The 12241-nt window shown below is 36.5% G+C and overlaps 1 protein-coding gene across 1 annotated transcript in view; it reads right to left on the bottom strand.

The window, feature by feature from the left end:
• DICER1 (dicer 1, ribonuclease III) overlaps positions 1-12241 on the bottom strand; it is a 72734-nt gene that overhangs the window by 14630 nt on the left and 45863 nt on the right. Inside the window, exons 17-24 of the mRNA XM_067294923.1 lie at positions 11326-11505; positions 7564-7777; positions 7017-7170; positions 3801-3983; positions 3395-3500; positions 3115-3290; positions 2029-2812; positions 496-651 (exon numbers count right to left, since the gene is read on the bottom strand). Coding sequence (XP_067151024.1) covers positions 496-651; positions 2029-2812; positions 3115-3290; positions 3395-3500; positions 3801-3983; positions 7017-7170; positions 7564-7777; positions 11326-11505 — 1953 coding nt within the window. The remainder of the gene's footprint in view (positions 1-495; positions 652-2028; positions 2813-3114; positions 3291-3394; positions 3501-3800; positions 3984-7016; positions 7171-7563; positions 7778-11325; positions 11506-12241) is intronic.

Here is a 12241-nt window from a genome sequence, read left to right on the forward strand (position 1 = left end):
AAAGCACTATGAAAATATCAACTCCTGTTTCAATTCACCTTCTACAAAGGTGAATTCACTGTTGACTGAAAGGCAGACACAGAAAGGGTCTTCTGCATACACACATTACACCAAAAATACTATTTATAATTCAGTTTAAACTCTGAGAGAAATTTCAGAGCATGCTCTCATGAGTTCATCTGGTAAGAACAAAAAGCAAAAAGGCTGCTTCTCTGCTCTTCTATTAATACATACACATTCGTTACCGCATGATGTTCAGTAAGTTTCCTTACTTTGGGTTCTATTCAGGATCAGTTTTCCTCTCATTTTCTGTAAGTTACAGTGAAGTTTTACAAAGAAAGGAAACAAAGATGTAGAATTATTCTTTCGACTGAAAATATAACAAAATATTTGGAGGGAGGGGAAGGTAGGGGAAAGAGAATACAGACCACAGTCTTTGGAATATACTGATACATGGAGACAATTATTCCTCAACATAGTTAAATGAAATCTTACCATTTCATCTTTCTCCCATTTATCAGTGTTGCTCTTGTCCTGGTTTACTATGTAACCAGGTGGAAGCCAATTGACAGGGGGGTCAAAAATTGATACCACCATACGACTAGGCAGTCCTTTCTTTTTCCCAAGGCGATACAAATTACAGTTGCTGACCTTCAAGAAAAACATTCTGATAAACTTCTGGACATACATTTATATAAAAATATTGGTTAAAATACAAAGAACCAAGTCAATTTGATGTGATCTTGTCCCATTATATATTTCCTCTAGTTCTCAAAAAGGTTACTTTTCAGCTTTCTTAATATACTACAACCAATCCACAGCAAACGTATAGGGTTTTTTTTTGTTTGTTTCTTTTTGTTTTTTTGGGGGTTTTTTTAGAGCCAGGTATATAAAATGTGACAATTTCAGTTAAAGAAATCTGATGGATTAAATTCTCTTTGTAAAACAAAATTATTGCTGACTTCAGAATAATAGTAAATACAGTCTAAGTGTCATTAATTACAGCATTAATAATCAACATTCAGACTAGATCTGGAATAAGAAATGATTCCTATTATGGTAAATTGACCTGAACCTTGGCAGCAGAAAGCATTAGAACAGTTCTGTACAGCAAATCCTATTTTAATCAAGTCATAATCCAGATGTTATTTTGATACCCTCTCAAATTCTTTTGAATATTTTAAAGGGAAGGAAAAAAGCACTCACATACACACACATTCTTCCTTTCCTGTTGAACTATCAACTTCTGATCTACATTTTAAACACACTTTTCGTGTTTCTTTAAGTCTTGAAATTTGAACTTGAATATTTAATGAATTTTATATGAACTGTGCAAGTTATTTAGCCTTTCTTATTTTCCTCGATTAAAGAACTATTCAATCATTTAATTCTCAGGGTGATGCATTTTATTAGAAAAAGGCAGTCAAATCCTTAGCATTTGATTCAAGTCATTACATTATGTGGAATAAAACTTTCATATGATTGATTAGTCCATAATTTTAAAAAGCAGTTGAAGAAGAGACTCTGCTCACTACTATTTATGTTTTCATTAAAATACTTTTAACAGTTTTGATGTAACAATTTTGAAAGGTACTTTTTATTTTGTTTGTTAATGCTCCTGTAGGATGATGCAAAAGCTTTCATGGAAGCTAATTTATTAAGGAAACAACTGAAAGGTCAGTAAAGCTACAACCTAAGGCTCTGTATGGCTAACTCTCAATCCTTCATTCAAGGGTTCCTGTATGTCCTCACTAACCCAGAACTTTTGGTTCTGTTTACTTCTATCTCTCCTTAGGCTGGTAATCAGCTGGTTTAGATTTAGAAATGAACAGTAAAAAAGAGTTTCATCAATGACAGTTTATGTAACATTAACCCTGTCATCCTGTATTTTTACTCCTAACATGCATGCTATCAAATGTATAATCAGTAAGGCTGCGGACCTAAATCACCTTGGGGCCATTCAATCTTCACGTAATTTTTTTATACAGCCAGCATTTTACCCAGTATCACTGGATCATTACTACTTACTTTTTTGCTTCTCATATATGACAGCCGTCCCTCATGAGCATCAGGATAAGTGCAAAACAAGTATGTAGTGATGGCATGCTTTAAAAACGAATCACCAAGCATTTCAAGCCGCTCCAGATTAAAACCATCACTAGCGTTTGAAAGAGTCAAAGCTTGAAGAATGAGACCAGGATTGGGGCCGAGAGTTTTTGAGGAGTACCCGCTGGAAGGGCTCTTTTCAAAATCCACTCTGTCTATCAAAAGATTAAGAGCTTCTGAAGTACTGGTGGTCACTGCCATTTTGGGGCATCCATCTGAGGTAGATCTGTTAGCATTTCCATCAAGGTATTTATTACTCAGTAGAGTACATTCATTGCTGGGCTTGGGCTGGTTCTCACTGCTGTATAAATTCTGAATGGGACATGAGGTAGTTGGTTGTACAGGTATTTCCTGCCTGCAGTAATTCAGCTGATTTCCTTGGCAAAAATCTCTGTTAACTAAATCACAATTGCCATTGGCAAGATTTTTATTATAAGAAACACCATTAATTGCTGCAAGTTCTGCTGAGACATCAATTTGGAGTTTACTGGGTGACTCATTGAGCAATGTTCTGTAATTCACAGACATTTGGTCATGCTTTTCTGCAGAAGAGGTTCTATTAGCACCTTGATGTGCAGCATTTTGAGGGACTACAATTGTGCTGTGCTTACAGTAATTTTCATTCTCTACCAAAGAGGAGCTAGGAATAGAGATGAAGGATTTGCTGTCAATAGACTTTTTCCATCCAAAGTCCAGGTTAGGATATCTGTAAAGATATATATTGATTTTGTTAAAAGAAAATATGACAAGAGAAGAAAGCTGTTATGCACATACATGTTTTTAAAAAAAGTAATGTTCTTCTGAAAAGAACAGTGACTGCAGCATCTTCATAGTTAATTGAATAACCTTATTATTCACATCAAGTCTTTTCTAACTATATCCTTCACTGAAAGCTGACATGGGTCAAACAAAGGGTATCAATTTTAAATTCATGCAATAGTGGTATATTTTCACCTTGTTTTTCAATAAAGTAAGATATCAAAAGTGAGATATTAGCAAAATACATACCTGAAATCTGCAGGAAGTGATTTAACCCCTACACCGGCATCAGTGGCTGTTTGAGCTCTTAGTTCCTCTGCTGTCAATAGGCAGTGCAGGCGATAAAGTATGCTGGGGAGGCAAACTGCTTTTCTCCACAGTGATGCTGGAATAGGATGGATAGCACAGAGCTCTGGAACCAGTATCTGGGGTGGGGTTGGGGAAGGGTGAGAAAAGAATTTTACTTTTGAAGGTAGACTTCAGAACACTGTTAGAGAGAAACAACTTGAATCAAGTACTTCTATTTCACCTGCTTATTCTGCAGACTTTCCCACTTTGCTTTCCTCTTCTCAGCACTGCTTAGTGGAAGTGCTTTCCCCTTCTGGTTCAAATGGCGAGGAGTCAAAAGATTAAGTCTAAGAACAAGTGAAAATACTTTAATATAAATACATAAAAAAATATGAATAGCCTAAATTTTCCAAAATGATGGTTTATTCTGAGTATTCATCCTTAATGCACTGTAAGGTGACAGCACAGCTACCTCCAGAAAAAAATGGACTCTTACCTTACAGTTGTTGACACAAGCTAAGCACCTCCTCTAAAAATCAGTAATTATTTTGGAAAACACAAGCCTTCAGCTTTATCACATTATACCAAAACAAAGAAAACGGTGATTTATTGTCAAACTACAAGTGTCAAGCAAGTAAGATTGTTACCTTGAAGATGTGTGGTCCACATCCAGCAGTGGCTGGTTGAGATTGGTCAGGTCAAGATTATACTTTGTTTTATAATATTCAGCAAAAGTTTCATATTCAGGGGAAGGGAATTTACTGAGTGGAGTAAGATCAGTGTATACATCAGCTACGTAGAATCGATGAGGCTGATCAAAATTTCGATACCTAAACAAAAACATAGTTTGGCATATGTTATATCCTTAAGAGTAAAGCCTGTACCAGCTTCCTGATGCTGCAATGTAGTCAAGATGCTAAACCACCAAATAATTCACCTGATTTTTTTGTAGAAACCAATTTGTTTAACTAAATCAAATACTAAGTGAAATGCATGTTGTAAGATAAGGAAGAATAAAGTCAAGCTATACTCTATGCAATGTCTTGTGGAGAGATATTTTAATAAAATAGAAGACTCATGTCTTCAAAATCTAATATATAATCAAGTTCTGGACAACCACCTCAGAGTAATGCTGCAAATGATAATATCTAACAGTTAAACTTAATTTTTAAAGTCTGGCCTCCTCAAATACTAGAATCAGTAGAAATGGAGTTCTACCTTACACTAAAACTGCACTACCTCACATCTAAACTGGCATTTTAACTAAGTCATCCTTCAAATAAAGTTAAAATAGAAAACCCCAAATACCTAATAAGGTAAATTTACAAGCCTTCTAAGGAGGCTAAGACAATGTAGTTCTTTAAGAGAATGCAGAATTTGGGCGGGAGGGGGGGTGGAGGCAAATTGCTGCAACACCTTTATCATTGTTAATGATGCTAATTGGGTACTACAGTGAAAAACATGAACAGGAAAAAAAAATCAGGAAATCAACATTAAAAAAAAAGCAACCTGATAAAGTTTGATGGCAAGACTATATGACAGAAGAGATCCTGACATTAGAAGTTCAGACTTTCAAAAAGAGTCCTTCCATACCTTATTTCCTAGGTATCCTCATCATATTAACACAAAGACCTATTGCTATTTGCTTATCTGTACAAAGTGTATATTGTATTAATTGTGTGTGTCAAGGCTTCTGTTAATCTTGGTGGTTCTGAAGAAGTTTCCCTTCTCTCTCCCTTCATACATAGCCTGGCTTCTGGGTTGCTGCTTGAACTAGTAACTGTTCTTCTAAAGCACTAGAACAGTCACAAGTAGAAACATAATATATGGAGATGTCCAGTATGTGTAGCAAGACTGAAATTTCTCAAGTACTTTGTAGGTATAATTTGTTGACTGTTACACTAAACTACTTATTAGATCTGGGTTCAAGAAGGAATTTTGTCCTACATGAAATCACTAGGGTCTTTGTTGTTGTTATCATATCTCTCATAATATAGGTACGGACTACTGACTAGGATTATTTCAGAACCTCAAACAAGCCTTCCATTATTGGAAGAACCTAGGAACCTGGCAATACCCATGATCTTGTTTTCCTTCCTGCAGCACACTATAGTTTTGGCTTTTGGCACTTTGCTGTATGTCTAAATTTTGCTGCAGACTCTTAGCATTTTGTAGCATCTAGTGAATGGGAACATGCAGACCGAGTGTTCTGCAAACCATCCTGGTTTAAAAACCTATTTCACAATTGTCCTTAACTGGGGGGAAGCTACAGTTGACCAAAATAACATAGACCATTTTGTGTAAAGTACCTTAGAGGATACACTCAGTGTTCGATTTGCATATTATTTTTTAATTTGATCTGCTGCATCTATCATTTTCAGCTTCTCTTTAGATTTCTAAATAGACATTTCTAAATAAAATTAAAACACTATTAATGATTTTTTTTTAGCATTCCTGAAAAGATGAGACCAAGAAAACCATATCCCCAGACTGTCTGAACATCTAAGCTCTGAAAACCAGTCTGGTTAAAGGAGCTTTTGGGAAGTCCTTTTATCTTATTCACAGTCACGTCTATCCCGAAAAATCTCCAAATAAGATCAGAATTCAGGTAGAATTGTACCAATGTACAGACATCACATTATGCTTCTCCTCTGAGGAGCTTATAAGAAGTGAGAGAGAACAGGATAAGCCGGTATTTCCACTGTTGCTATGTTGACTGAATACAGAAGTACTTGAAAACTTGATGAGACTTCTTAATGTACAAAACAAGGTCAAAACTCCCCCATGCCTGAACATTATCAGATAGCAACTAATGAATTTTCGTGCAAGATGTGTACTCAGCAGCCCTCTCCCTCCCTCCCTCCTTCCCAATAAAGAGGGTGGGGGGGAGGAGAGGGGGTGGGGAGGTAGGCAAGGAGGGGAGAAAAATACTGCTGTAACCAGATCTTCAGATGCCATAGTTCCACCAAGTTCAGGAATTGTGCTAATTTACACCACCTATGAGCTGCTTCCATGGTGTCAACTCTGACCATATGAAGTAGTACTTATACAGCGATGGTCCCTCACTACTTTGTACACTAGCATTTTTACCACTTCAGTCAGCTGCAGAGGTGCAGTGATAGGAAGACATTTGGCGGGGGGGGAACCACAGATGAGACCAAAACAAAGTACTAATATTTATTCTCCAAGTATATTCTAGAGCTATTATTGTTTACAGTGTAGTGGGCGCAGGCACAAGTCAATCAATCCATTTCTTTTTTTTCAAATTATGTCAAACAATATAGAGAATAATTAAGTCTCCATAAAGCCTACCAATTCTGGAGAGCCTTTGCATATCCACTACGTAAAATTCTTCAAGTCTTTTCTCTAAATACCATTTAACAGAAAGATTCTTTTAGTCTTAAGTCTTAAATGATCTTTTTTCACTTGTTATTTTTTTCAGCCACCAAATAGCATGCCTTCCTTTGGCAAGTCTTTGCTGTGAATAACCAGTAACCAGAGAACAGGACACCCACTCAACCTGTTAAGTCAAAATTAGTTTCAGTAAGCCAGCTGGTGGTGGTGAAGTTGCATAACTTTTTACCAGACTACTGTGCAAGTTTTGTGAACTCTAATATTCCTAATAAAAAGGGAAGGAAGCTTGTGAGGCCTAAACATTGTGGCTAAAACACACTATATAAAATTATATCTATTGATAAAAAAAACTTACCACAAACCTGAAGACACACGTTGGTATCTTAGCTAATTTAAGAATGTTTCTTACAAGCAAATCTTCTGTTGCAAACACTGACATCCCATTATGACAAGTATTTATATAAATATAATTTGTACATACTTAAGGTCATACTATACACAGTACTCACCTTGGAATGATAACTGCATCCTGGTAATCTTCTAATTTGAAAATAAAAGGCATTTCTTTTGTATATTGTGTACTGGGAATGCCTGTACGTGCTTCAGATTTTTCAATGTCTTCCATAAACTTAAAGTCAATGTCCAAAGTGCTGGAGTCATCAACTTAAAAATAAAGTGCATAATTCAGTTATTCAGGGAAGTGTTTTCCAGGCTGAAATTTTCTGGAAAGTTGCAAATTACAGTACTTTTTTCTTATTCTGTATACATATTTGATTGTTTTCATTTCACTTGTTTCATTCATCCCCCCAAAATGTCAAAAGAAACTCTTCTTGCCCACATATGTATGATTTTGTATTCTTGTTCAGTCAGCTGAAGTCTACTATAAATCATCTCACATCAGTAAATTAAAACTAATTTGGAATTGTGAAGAAGAAATAAATTAAAACTAACATAAATCTTCATCCTGTTGCATATGGTATCATTTCTATAGCTAATACCTGAAATTTAACATAAATAAGGAAACTCAAAGTAAATATTGAAAAACTCTGTTCTTACCAACATTAAGAGGTAGAACACAATAGGCTGAATCAGCTTCTGTGGGTTTGAACTCTAGTGCAGGTTTCTCAAGACGAAGAATATGTGAAAAAATGTACTGGTGGAGTCGTGTTATCAACTCAAGCATTTGCAGAGACAAAGTAAAACCAGATTTCTTTAGCTCAATAGATATTGTAACCTCTCCAGAGCGAGTATACACAGGAAAGTGAGGAATCTAAGCAAGAAAAAACAAAAGAAATCAAAAGAGAAAATTCCAGAACTGGATTCCTCTACAGAGTACTGAATGTTTAGTTCAGATACTGTATATGAAAATCTAGGTATGCAAAGACCAATGCTGCCATTGTGCTATCAAAATAGTCCTGAAATCAATTTAAATATTAGAAAATAAAGCAATCTGTTAGCCATTTGAAACATATGACATGCTTGCTCTAACTCATGCCTCTTAGAAGGCTGGAGAGCAGACTATACACCAAATCTGCTAAGGTCCCAACCTCTTGAAAGAGTAAGACGTTACTCCAAGGGTACCATTCCACAAGAGTTTAAGTTCCTTAAGTTGGCATTCTCCTGCCACACTTTCCTGTGCTCACCTTTGTGTCACAGGTAGTGCTTGCCTGACCCCAGAGCAAACCGGTCAGGAAACTATATTAGCAACAAACCAACCACCCTGCCAAAAAACTAACATTCCCCCCTCCAAGTTTTGACAGTTTAGCTGGCTAACTACCTCTCTGCACAGTCATATGGGTGACTGCCAGGTATGGGAACAAGCAGTGCTGATGCATCAGCTTACACTGTTGTATGTACAAACATGCCTGTAACTTCTAAACTCTGGAATTATTGGTCTTTGCTAAAGAAATGCAGTTATCAGAGTCACAGTTCCTAAAAGCTTTTTCAGAATATTTGACCTTTAGTGACCTTCAATTATACAGGAGATTTTGAAGGCTTAAGGAATGACTTTTTTTTCATAGCTCATTAAGAGCTTTTCTCTTTGTAGTCAAGTAAAAATGTTTTTCCCCCCCCATTACAAAAGAAGAAATGTGAGAATATTCTTGAAGTATTTTCTTCCGAAGACAACAGAAAATTTACTTTGAAAAGATTTTCCTTAGCTGAGTCTCATCTACAGAAGAAGTCTTTTTATTAAAAACTTTCCAAGATATCTAACAGCAGGTACAGAATTTCAACTTCTTCTCTGTAGCAGCTCTGAAGCCTGACGGTTCTTCCCATTTTGGTTAAAGCACATGTACTGCCAATGCTTCAGGTATTTTTTAACATTGAATCCTCTTTATGCTGCAACATTCCAAGGAAATGTTCATTACAGCAAAATGATTAGGAAAAGAGTCCTCTAAGGAATGGTGGAAATAGACAGAACTGATCTTGAATGTGAAAGTTTCTCAATAACACCAGTGTAATTCTTCCAGGAAGGGGAACCAATTTCAAAATCTGCATCTTCGGGAAAATGGTGGTTGAATTTAATCACAAACTTGACTAATCCATCATTCTGATGCTCCTGGGCACTTGGTGCACTAAAATGTTATGTTTGTACGACCACAGCACTGTATGGCAAGTACCATCATGCCATTTGTGCTGGCCACTGTATCAACTAAAGACCAGGTCCCACCCTGCCCTGTTTTGTTTCATCTTCTTTTCACCTGTAATACATATTTGATTCATTTGATCTGATGAAGGAATAAAAAGTCTTCCTAAACAGACTAAAAGATTCTACGCTGAATTACACTTCTTTTATAGCTAAAACTCTTAGCCACTATTTTCCAAATCTGGGGGGAAAAAAAAAAGAAAAAAAGGCAGGATCTCTACCTCAAATAATCTAGACTTGCATACTGGTCAACCAAGGAAGTCATGACACATTTGCAAGTCTAGCATAGTTGTGCAGGACCAGGAGAGAGAAACAGAAAGAAAGAACTTCAGCTACTATATGAAATACCATGGAAATCCCAATATCAAAATGCCCCATGGTTCAGAGCCACGTAAAATATTATTCTTCAGTTGTAACTTGACTGCAAAACAGAAAGAACAGGGCAAATCTTCAATGAGCACCATTAGTGCCTCCTGTTTCTGCATCTTAATGTGACTTAGCTGCAGATCACAGAACAGGACATCTGATTTGACTGATTATCACTAGATTTCATGTGGCTACACATGGATAGTTCTGAGAATGATTTCTGTGTTTTTATTTCAAGATATAACTCTGAAAGCAGCTGAGGTGAAGTGGAAGTAGATGCATAAAGAAATTCTGGAAATCTGTCTCCCAAGCATCTATCTTGTGAAACAATCCAGTCTCAAAGATCCAGTCTGAAAACCAAATTGTCTTTCAGTATGTTGCTTCTTCTTCATTTTTTCCACTATATTATATCCAGGTAAATCTCCAAATATCACCTAATTTTGCATTGAAGTATGTGGTTTCCATCCCCTTAGGAAAGATTACTCTTGGCACTTTTGAGAAAACCCATGCATGAAAAAGAAACTGATACAGAAAACTAACAATTTTATTTACAGCTAGAGAATTTATATAAAAGATGACAAGGAAGTTGCACACAATGATATTCTAATCTTTGCAAATCTTTAAATAGATAATGTTTATTTTGACCACCAGGTGAACGATTCTCTGGCAAAAACACCCAACTCCTTCCCTCCTCCCCCCAAAAAAACCACTTTTGAAAAGCCAATTGGTATAAAATGTTTTTGTAGTGTCTGCCAAGATAAGAAAGCATTTGCTTCCTTCATCACAACTTTGATTAAAATGTTAATTACAAAGTACTTTTCTGTAAAAAAGGTATTACCATATTTCTTATGATTCAGGTGAAGACCTGAGATCAGAAAGCAGTTTTTGTCTGGATTTGTAAGATCATGGGCACAGTCTTACCATGCTCAAGATTTTGGGGTTTTTGGAGCAACACTCTTAAGATCTCCTTCAAAACTTTTCTCCCAGATTTTCCCATGTACCAGACTAACTGAACTTTCCTGGAGACTTCTGATGCTAGGAAGTGCTAATGGAGTGTGCTGGTTTTGGTAGCAATGGCTGAGGTTATTTTCAGTACTCATTTCTCTTATGCTTCCTCTAAAAGCTTCTCATCTTCAATAACTGGCACGCCAACCACATGCTTAGATTCATCCTGTTGTAGACTGGTCCCCAGCATAGTTACCTTGTAATTAATCAATTAGGAATTCATTACCCTTGGCACAAAAGATTTTTAAATCAAAATGGAAATTGAGAGTACTCACTTCAGGTAAGGGCACAGTTACAAGATGGTTTCATTTATACTCTGATCACATGGAACCCCTCCCAGAGATGACTATCTTTTAGGGCTTTGTGCCAGTTTTGACTAACATGGCCTACTTTTGCTGCTGCTGCAGATTAGGAATGCTGAAAGAACTTATTACCATGGCTTTCATATGGATAAAGTAGTGCATTAGGCAATCTCTGTAGCTGAAACCCCGCTCCTGTCATACCTCATACAAAAAAGGAAGAACATTTTGAATTTGCCATTGCAAAAGAACATAAAATAAAATTACAAAACAAAAGCGCCGCAGAAACAGAACAGCTTGTTGCATTACTAAAGACATGAAATAGTGATCAGACTAGATATTATTACTCATTTTATGGAGGATACTTGATATAAGCAGCACTTATCACGATATGGTCATTTCCAACCCTTCAGTTTGGGGGAGCAGGGTGATGGGGAAGGGAACAGGGAGAATGACAGGTTGCAAGGCAAGCAGAATAAGGAAAGGAGCTAGACTCATCACCTGAGGTATAGGTTTGGCTGTCAATATTCCAAAACATCTTGTTGTATCTTCAGGAGGGTACAGCTTTCGCCTCCTGAAGTTGAGCTCATCGGGTAGAGGAGTAGTTAACACCATTCCTATTACATACAGGTAACAAGGCTGATCAGGTTTGGGATAACTATCCCTCAAACATTCTGGAATCTAAAATCAAAAAGAGAAAAAAAATATTAACAGGGTTAAATCAGCAAAATTTACCTAAATACTATTCCTTGAACAAGCCTTCATATGTTTATTAGGAAAGGTGTTACTAAAAAATGAGGAATAAGAAAATTAATAAAGACTTAAGTAAAAATGTTTGGTCAGTAGCCTGGTCTGTCTTGGGAGCAATGAGATCTGATTGAATAGTAGCATTAAAGGGAGCATGGTGCTCCCTGAACTTCCTGTTTGCAGAGTCAACTTCCACCACTTTATCCAGGCTGTGTTAAAAACCCAAGTGCAACAGTAGAACAGACATAACTTCACCATCAATACAACTGAAGTTTTGATGCCGATTTCCACATTTTGTCAGTAACTCTGAAGCACCCCTTTATGTCCAAGCTCTTTAGACCTCGGCAGAGAGTGTGGGAGGAACACACTCCAAAAAAAACCCCCAAAACAAATCATAACAATTCAGTTTTCACACAAATTTTGCTGAATTATAATTTACAGATTCAGTAACACAGATTCTTTTCTCCAGTAAAACTGTTTCAAAACGTCAAAAACATTTTCATACAGTGGGGACAAACACACACAGAATTCTACACGCTGTCCCTATTGCCCAGGCACTACACCACAAAGAAATTTTCTTCTAATTCTAGCTTGTAGAGTTTGAGTACTCACAACAGCCATGAGGCCAATTTAAAACATTTTTAATTCTGCAGCTCATGTTTGTCACAGT

This window comes from Apteryx mantelli, chromosome 4 (assembly GCF_036417845.1).
Source record: "Apteryx mantelli isolate bAptMan1 chromosome 4, bAptMan1.hap1, whole genome shotgun sequence".
NCBI classification, from domain to species: Eukaryota; Metazoa; Chordata; class Aves; order Apterygiformes; family Apterygidae; genus Apteryx; species Apteryx mantelli.